Below are 16,908 nucleotides of genomic sequence, written 5' to 3'. Positions count from 1 at the left end.
GGATTCAGAGCTCAATTTCATCCAGAAAAATTAGGTCAAAATGGATGACAGACCTAAATATCAGAGCTAAAACCATAAAACTTCTAGAAGAAAACGGGGACATCTTTGTGCACTTGGTTAGTAGAGAATCCTTAGTTATGGGGCCAGAAGTCTGATCCATGAAAGAAGTTGGCAGTTGGGCTTTAGCGAGACTGAGAACTTTGTGAAGAAGAAAGACAGCCTTCAGAGAGCGGAAGGAGGCGCCCCGTCGGGAGACGTTGGCAATGGCGCATCTGTCTTCTTTCGCACACTGAGGACTCGAGGTCAAAAACAAGAGCACACACAGTGCGGAGTTTTCAAGTGGGTAAAGCGTTTGGACAGACGCTTCTCCAGAGAAGATACACGGACGGCCCACGAACCCACGAAGAGCTGCCCAGCAGCACCAGCCAGGGCCACGCAGACCCCAGCTGCGAGGAGCCAGCACTGGAGACCTTGGCTGCAACCAAGCAGAGAATGCCAGGCCGGAGGAGCAGCGGCCAGAGGGCCTGCACGCAGGAGGGACGCAGAGTGCCCCGTTCCGGGAATAATGGACACTTTCTTGCAGTTGGACTGTGAGTCCACTGCATGGCCCAGTGGTCCCACTCAGGAGAGCCAAAGGCAAGTGTTTCAATAAGGACTTGTGCCCAGTGTCCACAGTGGCACCGTCCACAAGAGGCCAAATGTCCACTGTGGGTGCCACTCTGAGAGGAAGGGGGGCCCTGGTGACGTGGCCAAATGCAGGAGCCTGACATCGTGCAGGAGAGAGGACGGAGCCTGAGCCACAGGCAGCGAGCTCCCATTCACATGAAGTGTCCAGGAAAGGACAGTCTGCAGAGTCTGAGGACGGCTAGGGCTGGCTAGGGGCGGGTGTGGGGACAGGGTCGCCAGCAGGGGTCTTTCCTGGGAGGGAGATGTTCTGAGAGAGAGTCATCCTGTGCTGGTGGCTGCCCAGACCTGAGGGCTTGGCACAGGTTCGTCTCACGGCGTGAAAACGATGCCTGCCCGAGGCTGTTCAGCAGACCGGCTGGCCATGACCGAGGTGTCCGCCACGCCCAGGAGGGGCGTCCTAAATGCAGCCTGCTGGGCCAAGGGGAAGAGCACGGACTGGGGCTCGCAGCGTGGTGGCAAGGGCTTTGGGAAGTTGGCGGGCCCATCTCTCACAGCAGGAGGGGACCTCATCCTCCTTGACCACCCCAGGGGTGGACTCAGCCAGACCCACAGCGTCTCTTCCCTCTTCCGTGTTCTGTAAGATGCACACTGACCTTGGGCAGCAGCCCGCACGCAAGCCAGACACGGACTCTCACGGCACACCCAGAAACCAGGCTGCCCCACCAGTGGGAGGGCGGCAAGCCCCGCTCCTTCTGCTAGGTCTGGGCCACCGACTTTGGCACACTCAGCACGGGTGCCAGGAAGCACCGGAGGCATCTTTCCTGGGCGTTTGCTGCCCAAGAACCCCACCCCGGGGGCCTCTGCCCTTGGGAGAGGCGCCATCATCCCCTGGTGGAGCTTACTCTTGGCAAGGTCCCCGTGGGCCTGCTGCAGCTGGACCCGCAGTGTGAAGGGGGCTCCTTGGGCCACTTCCAGCACCTCTGGACCCAGAATGACGATCCTCGTGGCTTGTTCTGGGAGAGGGCAGAGGACAGCGTCAGCGGCTGGGAGGGTCGACCCCTGCAGCTCCAGCCCTCTCCTGCCTGTCAGAGGAGCTGCCCAGAAGACAGTGTCAGGTGACATCAAGCCCGAGGGAGGAGCCCAGCTGGTGCGCAGGGTCGCCTGGGCTGAGGCCACCCAGGTCCCACCAGGAGCAACAGAGGAGCAGGAATCGTGGCCCAGGGAGGTGGCCAGCCCCTCTGTAGGCCATAGGCCACCCTGTGGTCACTTCAGGGTGTACAGCATCAGGGGAGTCAGACTGAGGCTACCTGGGGGGCAGTATAGCATGACCAGGCCACTCCAGATGCCTGGGGCTGGGAGGTCCCTGGGTGGGGGTGTTGTGAGGGGGTCTGCGGCTGGGAGGCCCTGCTGCAGCAGGACCCTGCATGTCCACAGCCCTCTGGAAATCAAACCACAACATGCTTCTCCTAACGGGGAAGGGACTTTGGGTTCCATCTCATCCCAGGCCTTGCCCAGTGTGCTTGAGGCCCAGTGTCCCCAGTGTGACTTCCCAGGGCCACCTGAGAACGAGGCCAACCCCACAGGTCAACAGGAAGGCCAGGGACACCTACCCACTGGGTGGCCGTTGATCCACAGGCCGCAGTAAGTGACTCCCGAGAAGTGGGCCAGGCTGCCCAGCCCACTGAAGGCATCGCTGTGCCACTGTCCCTGCAGAGGACAGAATGGCCTCAGAGGTTAGTTCCACAGGGACGGGCCTCTGCACACCTCCAAGCTCCGGGAGCGCAGCCCAGTGCTTTCCTGAGTGGCAGGGCCATTCTGCTGGGGTGCCGGCCAGCTTGCTTGGTCAGGGGTCTCTCCTTCGGCTTTTAACACGCGGAGAACAAGCTCACAGCACCCGGGAGACGGGTCAGAGACAGCCTTGTGTCCACCACAGAGACCCGCCCCCGCCCAGGGCACCAGGACGAGGTGCCCGTTAGGCTGCACGCTCCTAAGTGGAAAGGCCATTAAAGCAGAGTGAACACAGGCCCCCTGGGCGGGGCCTGCTCACGGCATGCCCCCTCCAGCCGCTCCCCAGCAACAGCTGGCCTCCAGCTCACACGCACAACGGAGGGAGGAACAGCAACGTGACAGAGCAGGAGAGGCATTTCCATGGAAAATCCCAGTGTGTCGTGTCTGACTGGGTCACTTCTGTAAGGGGAACTGGCCCAGGGCGGCTCCGTTCCAGCCGCTCCGCTGCAGAGGTTAACTGGGCTCCAGGATCCCCGCCCACCCTAGGCCTCAGGCTGCACGGTGCGGAGGCATGGGCTCTGCGGGCACCGCACTGGCCCTGGGACACGGGCCACGTGGGCACCGGAGGGAGGGCAGCCCTGAGGGGCGGCAGCAGAACGGGGGCATGGTGCTATGGAACGCTCAGGCCTGCGGGGACTGGGAGGCCGAGGATGCCCAGACTGGGGAGAAGGGCTGCAAAGGGCTGGCACCCCAAAGTCTAAGAAAGAGAGCTTTTCATGGGCCCTTGGGGACAAGCCAGAGACAAGTGTGGAGAGGGCCTTGGGCCGGCCACATCAGCAGGGGTGGGCAGCTCAGAGCTGTCCTCCCCACACAGCCGGCGCCTGCAGACCTCACCCCTTTCTGATCTGGGCAGAGTCTCCCTCCCACCAGCTGCTAAGTCATCCCTATGGGGTCTTGAGGGGCCCCAGGCAGCCCTGTCCCTCCTGCACTGAGACCTGAGTTGCTAGCCCCACACGGATGGCCCCCACTCCCACGGTTGCCCACTGGCCGTGCTCCTGGAGTGCCCAGTGCTGAGTGCCTGCGGTGTCGCCCATGGCCGCCCAGGGTGTCCTGGTAGGAGGGGCTGCAACTCAAAGGCCTCCGAGCCCCGTGCAGCCATGGACCTGAGGCCCCAGAGCCGGGCGCACGGAAGAGGACGGCGGGGCCTGGGGCCGGGTGCCAGGAGTGGGCTCCGGGCTTGCAGTGGTGTGGCCATGTCCTGCCGGGAGCCGGCACGCGGGTCCTCACCCTGGCCTGGCCTTCTTGGTCACGTGACTACACTTCCCAGAAAGGGGGCCATAGTCCTCATTTACTGCTCCTCCCTCGTGGCCTCCTGTGCCCTCCTGGCACTGCCGTCCTCACTCCTGCCCCTGGTTTCCTTCCTTCCCGGTCCAGCTCTCCAGAGAGGGATGATCCAGCACACATGCTGGAGTGCACACTCGGTCTGCAGGGAGGCCTGCAGCAGGCACACTGCCTCCAGACCAAGGCTCTTCAGCCAGCTCCTCAGAGGAGGTGCAGCCACGTATCTGTCCACGGGTGGGTGCCACAGGCAAGGAGAGGCCAGACGGATGCACGGCCCCCACGGTGCTGCAGAGATGCCTACCGCGGGCACACAGCTGGGGCGGGTGGTGAGAAGTGCTCCTTGCAAGTCTGCCAGGAGCCCTGGCCACTGCGCTCCCTGGGACCACGCGAGCATGGCCAGTGGTGCCCATCATCCATGGTGCCTGCCACCACTGCGGCAGAGGTGACTGTGCGTGGCACTCTCGGATCTGAGCCCTCTCCGCGGTTCTGGGGCTTCGGCACAGCCCTTGGCTGGTGCAGATGGCTAGCCTGTGGGCTGGTCCCGGCTGCACAGATGTGAATCCCGCGCTCGGACACCCTGCTCTTGCTGGTCCACACGCACCCAAAGAGGGAGCCGTACATGCCAATGTGCCTTATCCTCGGTGTGGAGAGGTTCCTTGCCACACCAGGGACAAGGGGTCCTGGGGCCACCTTGAAGCAGCCCGAGGGGGCAGCTGAGCAAGGCTGGCCTGGACCTGAGAGCCAGGCACGTTCCGGGTCGGTGCCCAGGGCGGGCTCCAACACACGGCAGCCTCGGCTGGGCCAGGGTGGGGCACAAGGCCACTGACCAAGCCCCTGGGGTGGGCCTCGGCTGGGCCAGGGTCGGACACAAGGCTCCCGGCCCAAGCCCTTGGGGTGGGCACAAGGCCACTGACCCCATCCCCTGGGGTGGGCACCACTGTTCTCCCTCCCCCTAGTCATGCTGCTGCCTGGCACCCAGGTGAGGACAGGGTGCACTGAGGGGACACAGGAAGGTGCAGGCGATGACAGGGACAGCCAGGGAAACCCACACCCAACATAAAGCAAGAATGGGGAACACGGGAGACCAACGCCAAGGAACGGGTGTGCAGGTGGGAGGGGGGCCAGGGTCAGCCTCCAAGGCGACCTCAGGAGGAGGGGTGCCAGCCCAGCACCTTCCCGCCTGGCTGCCACCACCCTGGCACTCCCAGAGGCCTCCTGACTCCTGGGGCAGGTGAGTGCAGCCCAGACGGGACGCTCGTTCAGTGATGTCCCCAGACACTCTGACCAGCAATGCCCCGTGGCTTGCAAGCGACGGGCGCCGTCCAGCCATGGGCAAGCTGAGTGTAAATGAACCGTGAGGACAAGTACCCGGCTCCATCTCGGGCAGTGGTCTTTCTCTGGTACCTAGGGGTGAGCCCAGGGCCCGCTGCTACTGAGCGGCACCCCCAGGGCCTTGCTAAGTTGCTGAGGCTGGCCTTGAACTTGCCAGTCCTTCTGCCCCAGCCTCCAGGTTGTGGAACAGTGGTGTGGCCAACGTGCCTAGCTCCAGGCAGCTCTTTCCAGCTAATCGATGCCGGTTTTCCCTGCATTCTAATTAGAAATGACTCTGCAGCTGCCCGGCCTCCTTCCCACAGTGTGTGCATGTCCGTCCTCGTCAGAAGTCCACCTCTCAGGCTCTTGCCCACCGCAGTCCTCCCTGGGTTCCAGGGACCTGGCTGATAACAGCAGGAAGAGCCTGGCAGGGGTCGGGGAGCCACAAGCCTCTATGCTGCTCTGTTCTGAAGGAAGGAACTGTCCCCAACTGTAGCCAAGCCTCAGACCTGAGCAGGTGAGTGCTAAGGTCACTCCCTGCGGGTACCTCAAGGGCAAGAGCGGCTGGGACCTTCCTCCTGGCCCTGGGGCACGACGGTGAGATGTGTGCCGCCCCTCAGCCACCAAGGACAGGTGGCCCCTCACTTCCCAATGAACGGCGGGATCCACAGGGCGCCGCTCCACCTGGTCCTAGCTGCACGTTCCTGGGACTTCCTGTCAGCAGATCTGCGGTCTTGACATCACTGATCCCCATGTTCAGTGGGGTCACTGACCTGGCACAGAACCTAAGAGTTCCTGTGGTGACTGTGGCCAGTGGGGAGGGTCCATGCTCAGTGGTTGGCTCCGTAAAAGGCCACGGCTGGGTGTGGATGCTCCAATACCCCCAGTTTTGCCCGGGATCTGTGTGGACCTGTTCTGGGGTCACTAGCCTGCCTTCGTGGACTTGGCCTTTCTGACCCGAGGACGGGGCGCAGGATGTGGGAGGGGCTCTGGGCCCTGTCCATCGGCCCCTGGGTCTCTCTGGAGCAGCGTTCCCACAGATCCCAGGTGAGGAGAGGGGGGCTGGAGACGGCTGCAGGTGAAGGTACCCGTAGGCCGGCCATCTGCTCCCCGTGGGAGACCAGCCAGTCTCCTGGAGCCATCTCCCCAGGGCTGAAGGAAATCTGCAGCTGGGACACTGGAACCGCAGACAGACACCGCGCTTCACCAAACCAAAGGTGCCCCCCCAAAGACCCCGCTCCCCCGGTGCACTGCTCTGGGCTCCACTAGGGTTCCCTGAGTGTTGCTGCTCTCCAGGGGCTACCCTGTGCCGTGGGGCGCCACCAGGCCTTCCTGGGTCACCTGATGTCCTCTGGGGGTCTCTGGCCAGCCCTGAGTTCGCCTGCAGTAACTGCTGGCATCTCTGTGCTCCTCAGGTCTGGGTCTGACCTCTGTACAAGCCAAGACAACCTGGGCTACTGTGAGAAATGGCTGGGGCCAAGCCTGGAGGGCTGAGAGGCCTCACCCAGAGTGGAAGGATGAGGGAGAGGACTGGCTGCTTTCCAGCCTTTTCAGAAAACAAAGCTGTACCTGAAATAAGTGGGAAGTAGCTGGTGGGCCTGGGGGGCTTCCTGGAGGCAGCTGAGCACCGGCCCATCCGACAGGCAGAGTCCAAGGCCAGGCACAGCCGTGGGAAGGCTCTGCACAGAGCCCCAGCACAAGCCCTAGCAGGAGAGAGGGCCTTGACATGGCCAGCCCGGCCAGGGGGGTGGGAGAGACGGACACCAACAGAAGCGGGAGGGCGAGGGCGGAGGGTGCGGGCCCATCTCTGCGGCTGCGGTTAGCAGGGCGCACGCTCATTAGGATGGCGCCGTTGACACAGCCAGAAAAGGAGGGTGGGCAGCAGGTGCAGAAACTGAGCCCCTGGGCACCTCGGTGGGAACCAGAAGGGCGCAGCCACTGCCACACGGTGCCGTCCCCCGTGTGGGTCCACACAGCGCCACAGAGCGGGCTCCGGAAGGGACCTGCACACCAGCAGCCTCACCACCGCCAAGGCTGGAAGCAGCGGCCCTGGCACCCGACAGACCCGGGAAAGAAAACGTCACCTGAGTGGACGCGGTGGCCACGGCTGGAATCCCCGGTGGAGGCAGGGGGATCACAAGTTTGGGACCAGCCTCAGCAACTCAGCAAGGCCCCGGATCAACATTTAAACAGGTGGAACGGGCCAGCTGTGGTGGTGTGTGCCTGAAGCCCTGCTCTGGGGAGGCTGAGCAGGGGGTGGCAAGTTACTGAGACAGTTTCCAATTTAGGATGGTTTTTAAAGGTCAGGGAGGTAGCGGAGGGTGGAGCCCCCTGGGCCCGACCCCCAGCACCGCTCAAAGAGAGTGGTGTGTACCCCTGACGGAGGAGCACTCAGCCTCACAGAGGGAATTCCGACACGGCTGCGGCGAGGACAAACTTCCAGGATGCTGTGACTTACGCCAGACACAAAGCGCCCAGTCCCTGGAGAGCCCTTTCACGTGACGCCCCAATAGTCAGACGTACAGAAGAGAAAGGAGGACGGGTGCCAGGCCGGCAGGGGACGGGGAGCCTGGAGCTGGCAGGTGGAGACACACCGGGTGCGTGTGGATTAGTGCTCAGAGCTGCACGCCCAAAGCCAGCACGATGGCAGATGTCATGCCACCAGGGTTACTCTTACAGGAAAGGGCTCTTGTCCACACTGGTCCTCAGCCACACCAGGGCTGCTAACAAGGCGGCTGCAGGGAACGGAATTCAGGGCCCACATCATGTGGCCCTGGGTCCTCTGGTCACTCTGTGTTCCTGGCAGTAGCTGCTTCAGTTCCTGCCACCACTCTTGATGCGATGAGAGTGTCTGGGCCACAGGCCAAAGTGGCACAGAGGATGGGGACCATCTCCTCCCCTTCCCCGGACACTGCCAGGGCTCCTGACCCAGCTGGTCAGCCACGGGCCAGGGGCCAGCCAGGGTGTGTGCACAGGGCTTGGTGAAGGGCCTGCAGATGGGCCGAGCGGAGGACTCTGGGTCCTCACTAACAGACATGCAGGCCGCCCAGGGGTGAGGCCTCTCTGAAACGTCCTGTGGAATTCCAGCCTCTGGCCCCAGGACAGGGAGGTCACAACCACAGGCAGGCCTGCGCTCCCAGAGAGGCCTGGGCTTCCTCGGTGGCCCGGCACCGGCTGGGAACTGAGGCTGGAGGCTGGTGTGGTGCTGCTGAGTGGCGCTGGGCTGCCCCCTGGTGGAGTGGTGGAGCTGTGGCAGCTGGAGAGGCATTTCCACGGCCCTGTCCCCAATTTCCGGCTTCAGGGTGGAGGTGCAGCATAGAGCTGGGTCCACTGGTGACCAGAGGCAGCATGGCCTATGGTAACTTGGGGAGAGACCTGCCTCTGGGGCCAGGATTCGGCTAGGGGAGCACAAAATCTTGGTGACTCCCCCAACTCTGCCATGCTGAGGGCTCTGTCCTGGCCACCAGCAGACACCACTTCCCTTTTGTGCTTGGGCAGAGGGTCAGGCCCTGGGGGGACCCAGCAGGGCAGTCTTCCCGGAAGCTCAGGGCATGCGGCACTGGGCTGTGGCCAAGGCCCTGTGCTGAGGCCAAGGGCTGTGCCTTCACTTCCTAGTGTGGGAGACGTCCTGAGCCTCCGTTTCTCCGTCTATAAATCAGAGCGATGGCCTGTCACAGAGGAGCCGAGGCTGACACGGTGAGGAGCTGAGCAGGGAGCTGTCACGGAGCGGCCACACCAGACACCCTGACCCACAGCCGTTGGGCAGGTGGGCTACAGGGAGGAGGTCTTAGTGGGGTCCTGGCTCTGCGCTCTGCCATGGCGCCTGAGTCCAGCCACATGTGGGAACGCTGGTCCTGAGCAATGGCCACGTGGCCCCTGCTGGGGGAGAAGATGTGGCTTCCTCCCAGACTTCCATGTCCTACAGGCAGCCAGTGAGGACCACTGTCCGAGCTCCTGTGGCTAGCCACCTCCAGCAGAACCGACCTCTTCGCAGCTCTGACGGGAGTTCAACCACCAGGGTCACCGGCCAGGAATGAGGCCTCCCTCAGGGGCCTGGCCCCTCTCAGCTGGGGCTGGAGCTGTCCAGAGGCCCGAACTCGCCTCCTTCCTGCTGAGACTGTGGGACGCTCAGGGGACCCCTCAGCCAGTGCAGTCACCATCGCTGCCGTCACCCAGTGCAGCGGTGCTGGGCTCCCAGGCCCTGATCCGGCTGGCGCTTCACGACCAACACGGTGACAGCTCCAGCTGTGAGAAGCCCCAGCACCGCCCTCCTGGCTCCCAATTCCCACTGCAAGGAGCTCACCCTGCAGTCAGGCCCTGGGGCAGCAGGCTAATGCCACCAGACCTGAGGGCCCTGGGACAGCAGGATGACACCACCCATCCTCGAGGGCCCTGGGACAGCAGGCAATGCCACCATCCTGGAGGATCCCGGGTCAGCAGGTCAAAGTCACCCCATCCTGGAGGGCCCTGCAGCAGCAGGTCAAAGCCACCCCATCCTGGAGGGCCCTGGGACAGCAGGTCAAAGTCACCCCATCCTGGAGGGCTCTGGGACAGCAGGTCAAAGCCACCCCATCCTGGAGGGCCCTGCAGCAGCAGGTCAAAGCCACCCCGTCCTGGAGGGCCCTGCAGCAGCAGGTCAAAGCCACCCTGTCCTGGAGGGCCCTGGGGCACTCTTGCATGGCTACTTTGCTGTTGCTCTTTGCCCTTTTCCTGGGCAGTGATTCTTTCATTGCACTTCCTCTGGTGACAGTTCCAGAGTGGCTTCCTCTCCTGCTGCATCTGGAGCAGGTACCTTCTCCTCCCACGCTCAGGCCAGGAACCCACCAGTCCTCCTTGTGTCTCTTCCTGCCTGATGCCCACCTGTCAGTGAGCCCACACCTGCCGGCCGCGCCCTGCAGGCCGGTTCCTGCTTCCTGAAGAGTGTGCAGGGCCCCCTCGCCTGTCAGTGTCTACACGAGAGCCAGAGATGAGAGGGGCTTCGTGACGGGCGGGCGGCTGTGATGCGGGAGGGAAGCCCCACTCCCCCGAGGCTCTGGGACAGCACGATGCCTGGGCCCTGACTGCTCTTGACCTTGCCCTCTTTCTGCGTGTTAGTCTCTCTGCCCTTGCTGCTCCACGGCCTGGCAGGCTCTGCCCTTCCGTCTCTAGGTGGCAGCTCGTCCACCTCCCGGCCTCAGCTCCAAGGCTGGTCCCTGTGGGAGGGCCCCCAGGGCAGGTGTCTGTGCCCGGCTCAGCGGAGGACTCACCAGCTGCTGGTGCCAACACCACCCCAAGCTGGCCCCTGCTTGCTTTGCTCCTAGCTGAGCTCTGCTCCTCATGGTGAAAGCCATGGCGGGGTCCTGGGAAGGTCTCCCTACCTGCCTAGCTCTCCACCTGCTTCCTCAGAGCAGCCTGAAGTCCCCGGAGGGAGGGGACCACGCGAGCCTCACTCCTGAGGAGAGAGGGTGGGGCTCCTGCCTGGATATGCAGGGGGCCTGCTGGACCCAGGTGTCTCTCATCAGCATGCTTTACGTGACCAGAAGTGACTCTCTCCTCTACAGGGCACAGTGTCATGGTCCTTCGTGACTCCAGGAGGTGGCCAAGCTGGTGCCAAGGCCTCTAGGGCCAGGTGTCAGCTGAACACCAAACTCAGCTCAACCAATCGCCCTCACTGAGCGTCAGTTTTCTCATCAGAGCCTGCCCCAGGGAGTCTTCAAGGGACCAGCGTCCACCCCATGGCACAACTCGCTGGAGTTCAGGTCAGGCTGAGAAGCAGCAGGCACTGGAGCAGGCTCTGCAGACAGACCGAAGCTGCCAGGTGGGGAGGGTGGGGTCTCCCTTGGCAGCAGGAAAGAAGGGCGCCCTCCCCAGGGCCTGGTCAGGGGGTGGCCCCAGCGTGGGCTGCGGGATGCGCCGCAGAGCAGGCCAGCCTTTCCTGGAAGCGCAGGCGCCTCCTCTGGGTCCAGCTGCAGAGGGGCCCTGCGTCCACGGGGCTCTCAGGGCTCCTGGGTGGGGGGCCTTGTGCTGACCGACTGGCTTTCTCATTCGCCTGTCTTGGCACAAGGCCTGTCCAGCTGAGGACGCTGTTGTGGAGGAGCCTTGCCCCTGTGTGTCACCTGGAGGGTGCCGCCAGGTCCAGCAGCCTGCTCCCTGAGGAGCTGCCCCGCCACCCAGCCGCCCACCTCCCCTGTGGGTGGTGAGCGGATACCTCATAGGTGGATCCGTCAGCGCAGTGCAGCACCCCGTGTCCCTGACGCCGGTCCTGGACCCAGTCCCCGTCATACTTATCACCGTTCCTGAGGGGCACAGCACAGGGCCCTCAGCAGGCAGCCAGGTGGCGGCTGTGACTCAGACCTGCTCCTCCCACTGGGCTCAGCACGCACCACCCGGACCAGAGCAAAAATCGGCCCCGAACAGATGGCCTGCGGGTCCTGCCTCCCCAGGGCCAGCTCAGGAGGGCCGGAGTCGGGCAGGACGTGTCTGCCTGACTCTGCAGGACCCGCTTCCAGAGCAGGCCGGGCTCCACACCCAGCGCGCTCGGCCCCTGCCGCCTGACGGGGAAAGGGTGGAAGAAACAGGAGAGGGCCGGGCGCACGCAGGGCGGGTGGAGCGAGAACGGCTCTGGGACATGGCATTCAGGCCCCAGGCCTCATATCCTCGCCTGGAGGGGTGGCTGTGCCAGCCAGGAGGCACCCCTCATCAAACCCGGGTGGCCTGGGGGGAGGCCACCTCCCCAGCCCACTGGCCCACCAGGTGCTTTTAACTTTGTTGAGTTGTAGACGGACAGAACGCTTTCCTTTCATTTACTTATTTACTTATTTCTATGTGGTCTGAGGATGCGACCCAGGGCCTCCCACGGGCCAGGCGAGCGCTGCCCCACTGAGCCCCAGCCCCAGCCCACCAGGCATTTTAGTTGCGGGGGGCTGACGTTTTCTACTAAACACACAACCCGTTCGAATGAGGAGAGAGCAGGGTGCGGCTCAGCGCTTCCTACACGTGCAGGCCCTGGTTCACTCCAGCACCACAAGAGAAAGAAAAGAGAGGATTCACAAAGTGACCCTGGGCCAGCGTTCCAGGACTGGACGCCCACGGCCTGGGGCTCTGCAGAACCCACCCCACCCAGGGGCACCCCTGCTCTGGCTCCGCATGGCCCACACCGAGGCCCATACTCACTTAAAGAGCATCTGTCCCCGGCCATGCCTTCTGTTGTCATGGAACGACCCCTCGTACTCCTGTCCTTCCCCGTCCACCAGAAACCCCCGTCCTAGGAAGGAACCAGAAGACACCAAGTGTACTGCTACCTCCTGCCAGGGATGGCCTGCTCCTGGCTCTTGGGGTGACTGCCTTCCAGAGGGACGCTGCCTGCAGACCCGCGGTGGCCCTCCCTGGCAGAGAGGCCAGCAGGAAGGGGTGAGCTGAGGGGAAGGCTGGGGTTCCGTGACCCTGCACCCAGGAGCCAGGCTGTCCTTCCAGGCTGGGCTACACAGAGGTCACAGGCACTGCCTGGACAGGAATAGCAAATGTGAGTTTGCCACTAGTGGGCTGACCCACAGGCCATGAGCCCAGCTCCAAGAGGCTGAGGGAGGGCTCTCTCGGAGGCTCCCAGACCCAGCGACTGAGGTGGAGTTAGCTGAGTAGCGCCGGATGTGTTTGAAGTCTGTGCACGCTGGCTGGTGTCCAGAGGAAAGGTGAAAGAGAAGGTGGCCTCAGGAACTTGTCAGCACTTCACATCTGGACACAGGCATGGAACACAGCCAGCCTGGGAAGAAGGAAGCCACCCCTATAGCGCAGGTGGCCCTGCCCGCTCGACTCTTTTCCAGATGTAGCCAGTCCTTCCACCAGTGGCTGGGCAAAGGGACAGGACCCTTCAAACCTGCCTCCTGACTTGCTCTGGCCAACAGACTGAGAAAGGGGCCACTAGGCCCTGGGAGGGCCTGCAGTCTCCCCTGGAAGTCCTGAGACATGGAACCTTGGGCAGTGCCAGGCCTGCTGAGCTGTGGCTCCAGGCCTGGGGCAGCTCCAGGTGAGACCAGAGGGCCTGCCCTGTGGGCCCTAGGCCAACCTGAGGACCACAGGAGCCTGAGCTAGGGGCAGCAGACAGCTGAGGTATGACCAGTGTCACTGGACACAGCGGGGGGGCTTAGCATGCGGACCTGTGCCGGATGTGGTCTGGGAGCAGAGATGAGGGCATGACCCTGCCCCCAGGGCCCCCACCTCCTTTTCCAAGCTCTAAAGCCAGACAAGCTGAGTTAGTGACTCCCATGCCAGAGTGGGCTTCTGGCTCCAGCCCCCCCGCAGCACCCTGTGCACACCAGACCTGCCCTCAGGCCATGAGAGAGCTCCCCTTCATAGTGGCCTCCAGTTTTATACTTCATGACGCCATGTCCTTGAGGCTCTCCCAAAATAAAGTGTCCAGAATAGGTGTTTCCTGGGTAGACAACAGGAAGAAGTCAGTGCCACGTCCTGCATGTCCTCTCCCCTGACCAGTGTGGTGGCAGGGGCCATTTCAGAGTGGACATCCCTGTCTCTCACTCCTCACATGGTTCATGGGGGACAAACAGGACGACCCGGGCCTGGTCCTCCCTGCCTTGGGGCCTGCTGCTGTTCCAGGTGACCTTCCCTGTGGGCACTTGGGGTCACGGTGTGGGTGAGACTTGTCCCCAGGCCCTCTAAAAACAACTGGAAGCAGAGCCTGAGAGAAGAGTTCCCTTGAGCCCCCGCTGAGCCCCCGCACCCACTGCCTGTGGGCTCTGAGGTCCCTGGAGCTCCCTGCCACGGGGCACGGAAGCCAAGAGCAGTGTTCCCATCCGGGACACAGTGTGGTTGAAACGTCCTTAACGCACAAGGACACTGCGGCTGCAGGATCGTCTTTTTCCTGACAGTCTCCCGATGTTGCCCAGGCTGGCCTCCAGCTCTTGAGTGCAAGTCAGGTGAGCCTCCTGCCTCAGCCTTTTGCAGAGAGGGGACAATAGCCCAGTGCCACCAGCACTGCTCTGTGATGACGAATCTTTCCAGCTCATGTCTGGCAAGGTGGGCACACAGCCCCAACTGAGGTGTCCTCACTGGACCAGGTTCCGCCTGGGCACAGAGGCTATCTTTGCCGCTGGTATGCTGTGGTCACACTGCTGTCCCAAGCTGGGGAAACTGGGGCCTCTTGTTTCCTCACAACACCTGTGTCCAGAAGCAGGGGACCAACCTATGCCTGAGAGCACCTGGGAAAGGAGGCCACACTGTTCCTCCGCACTCACCTGACCAGGCCCAGTACCGGCATCCAAGCCCTGTGATCTCGCCATCAGCAAACTCGCCCTCATAGTAACTTCCATCGTTAAACAGCAGCTTCCCATGACCTGGGGAGGACCACGGAAAGTCAGGGACCCGGTCCTCACTGCCAACGAGCCCCGACTCGCCAGCCTCGTCTCAGAGTAAGGGTGGCGACACCTAACCCTCAGATCTCTCTGGCCCCGTCACATGTCCACTGTGTGCTCTTTGCCAGTCACCCACGTCCTCCACATTTATCTCCAGAATCCTCCACCAGGAGCCAGAGGCAGCAGCACTGCAAGCTTGAGGCCAGCCTGGGCAACTCAAAATAAAAATGTGGGGCTGGGGTGTGGCTCCATGACAGGGCGCTCGCCTACCATGAATGAGGCACTGGGTTCGATCCCCAGCACCACATTAAAAAACTAAATAAACAAAATAAAGGTATTGTGTCCATCCACGACTAAAAATATTAAAAAAAAAATGTAAAGAGGGCTGGGTGGAGCACAGTGGCAGAGCACCTGCCTAGCATGCAGGACGAGGTCCTTGGTTTCATCACCAGCACCAAAAAAAAAAAAAAAAAAAATACAGTTCTCAAAACATCTAGTGACTGGAGTGCTCTGCTGTGTTCCTCAGCACTCTGCATTGGCTGGAAGGACCACAGAGGCCCAAAAGTGCACATGTTCCTATCTCCCTCCCAGAGGGACGCAGGCCAGGAGTGACTGGGGCAACCCCCCAAGCAGTCTGGGTAGGAGCTTCCACACCCTGGGTGTGGCAAGCACCAAGTAAAAGCTGAATGTCGAGATGGAAGAGCAGAAGCCAGCAGATGTGGCCAGCCCAGCCTCCAGGGGAACACAGGGAGGACGTGGGCAGGTGGGACCCAGCGACAAACAGCAGATGCTGGGGAGTCCAGACCCCAAACACTCACAGCACTTGCTATTGCATGTAGGGTATTTCAGGGGGTTTCACTTGAGGCTTTCTTTCCTCTATTCCTCTATAAAAGTAGGTCATCTCTTTATAATCAGGAAACAACCTTAAGGCACGTTTTCACTCTGGAAAAGATCAGCTAGCTAAGACTCTGGGGAAGACTTCCAAGCTGCCACTTCCTTTGCTGAAAGTGCCCCAAGGCTTGCCAGGGTGGGGTGGGAGCGGCTCCCTGGGTGCCTGTTGCTCCTCCCAGCCTTGCCAGTGGCTGCCAGCTGATGGGGGTAGCACCAGGGTACTGTGAGCCGGAGCAATGTGAAAGGGACTTACTCAGCACCAGCATGAGCCAGAGGTCCCCGGGACCGGCTGCTGGTATGTCCCAGGTCATCCTTGTACGGGGCCATGGCCCACCCCAAACTCCCCAGGAAGCTGGCTGCACCTGTGTGTGGGGTTTCCTACCGTGTATCTTCCCCTCTTTCCATTCTCCTTCATATCGAAAGAAAGAATTTGGGTATACGTAGACACCATAACCTGAACATTGAGAAGAAAAAGAGCATAAGTGACGACCTGGCACTAAGACTGTGATATTAGCAGACACCTGAAGGTGGACAGCTCTGGGCTCTGGAGGAGGTGTCTGTACGCTGTTGGCCTTTCAAGGAGTCTGTCCACTTCGCCTGGGTTAACTGCTGAAAGGCTGTGTGAGGTTCAGCTTCCTGCTTACTATGGACCGCCCATGGATCCTTAGTGTGGAGAAGACAGGACATGGAGAGCAGGGCCAGGGCCAAACAAGCGGGCCCTAGGGAGTCCCCATGTCTCAGGGGTGTTGGTGGGGGTTGGGAAGGACTGACCTGGCTAGCCGGGGAAAGGCAGGAAGGTAGGGATGCAGTGTGAGAGCACAGAGGCCCTTCTGGGACCTTCAGTGGTCCGGACAAATTCCGGACTTACACCTAAGGAGGCCTGGCCAGCCTCCTCTCTGTCCATTCAGCTTTGGGTACCATCCCCACTCCCAACTCCGGGTGGAGCGCCCGCCGCCGGCCCAGGCAGGGGCGAACCCCCAGCTCTGGCTGTGCGCTGGTCTCCGGCCAGTTTCCACCTCACGACCCGCGCAGACTCTGGGTTCAAGCTGGTCTTGCTTCTCCCGGCTTGGGGTCAACCCCTATTAGAGTCTGCATCTCGCGGCCTACGTTTCCAGGGCCCCGCGTCGGGTGGGAGGTGGGGGGCCTTGCGCGCCCGCCCGGCTCGGCCTCGGCTGAGCGGCGCCCACCGGTGCAGCCCCGCCGCCCGCGAGCCCACAGCTTCGCCACCCTGGTGTCTGGGCGGCTGGCAGCGGGTTCAGACCCTGGCAGCCGCGAGCTCCGGGGCTCTTGGGCCTCGTCCTCGCAGAGGGGGTATGCTCCCGACGCGGCGCAGTCCGTACCGTTCCGTGGAGGCCGCCCGGGAGGATCCCGTTGCTGAGGGAGCGAAGCCGGGCCGCTCTCGTTGGACGCCGCCATCTTGCTGCCAGAGCTTCACTAGCAACCAGCCACGCCGTCTGCCATTGGCCTCGGGTCGTTAGGGGGCGTGGCCTCGGCCAGTCCGGGCTATAGAAATCTCCGGAGCGGAACATTCGGACCGGAGCCCGCGGACGCCACTGCGCCTGTGCAGCGCGGCGACTTCCGCCAGCCCGCTCCTTCCGCCGAGGGAACCGCTCGCCAACGGCCGCGGTGTCCGCACCGGAAGCGGAAATGGTTGGAGCTCCTGGCC

The 16,908-nt window shown here is 62.5% G+C and overlaps 1 protein-coding gene across 2 annotated transcripts in view; it reads right to left on the bottom strand.

Moving 5' to 3' along the window:
- The window catches only part of Morn1 (MORN repeat containing 1), a 50,265-nt gene extending 33,420 nt beyond the window's left edge, over positions 1-16,845 (bottom strand). The window contains exons 1-8 of one of the 2 annotated variants that reach the window (XM_046424765.2): positions 16,583-16,845; positions 15,625-15,696; positions 14,235-14,333; positions 13,304-13,414; positions 12,160-12,250; positions 11,195-11,282; positions 2,238-2,334; positions 1,530-1,640 (exon numbers count right to left, since the gene is read on the bottom strand). In XM_046424765.2, the coding sequence (XP_046280721.1) occupies positions 1,530-1,640; positions 2,238-2,334; positions 11,195-11,282; positions 12,160-12,250; positions 13,304-13,414; positions 14,235-14,333; positions 15,625-15,696; positions 16,583-16,658 (745 nt within the window). In that variant the 5' untranslated portion in view covers positions 16,659-16,845. The remainder of the gene's footprint in view (positions 1-1,529; positions 1,641-2,237; positions 2,335-11,194; positions 11,283-12,159; positions 12,251-13,303; positions 13,415-14,234; positions 14,334-15,624; positions 15,697-16,582) is intronic. The other variant, XM_046424763.2, reaches the window with a different exon arrangement.
- Positions 16,846-16,908: the final 63 nt, after the last annotated feature.

The sequence above is a fragment of the Marmota monax genome, unplaced genomic scaffold (genome assembly GCF_021218885.2).
Source record: "Marmota monax isolate L192 unplaced genomic scaffold, Marmota_monax_Labrador192_F-V1.1 WCK01_AAM20220418_F8-fsc00080, whole genome shotgun sequence".
NCBI lineage: Eukaryota > Metazoa > Chordata > Mammalia > Rodentia > Sciuridae > Marmota > Marmota monax.
This window is presented reverse-complemented; position numbering and strand designations above follow the sequence as displayed.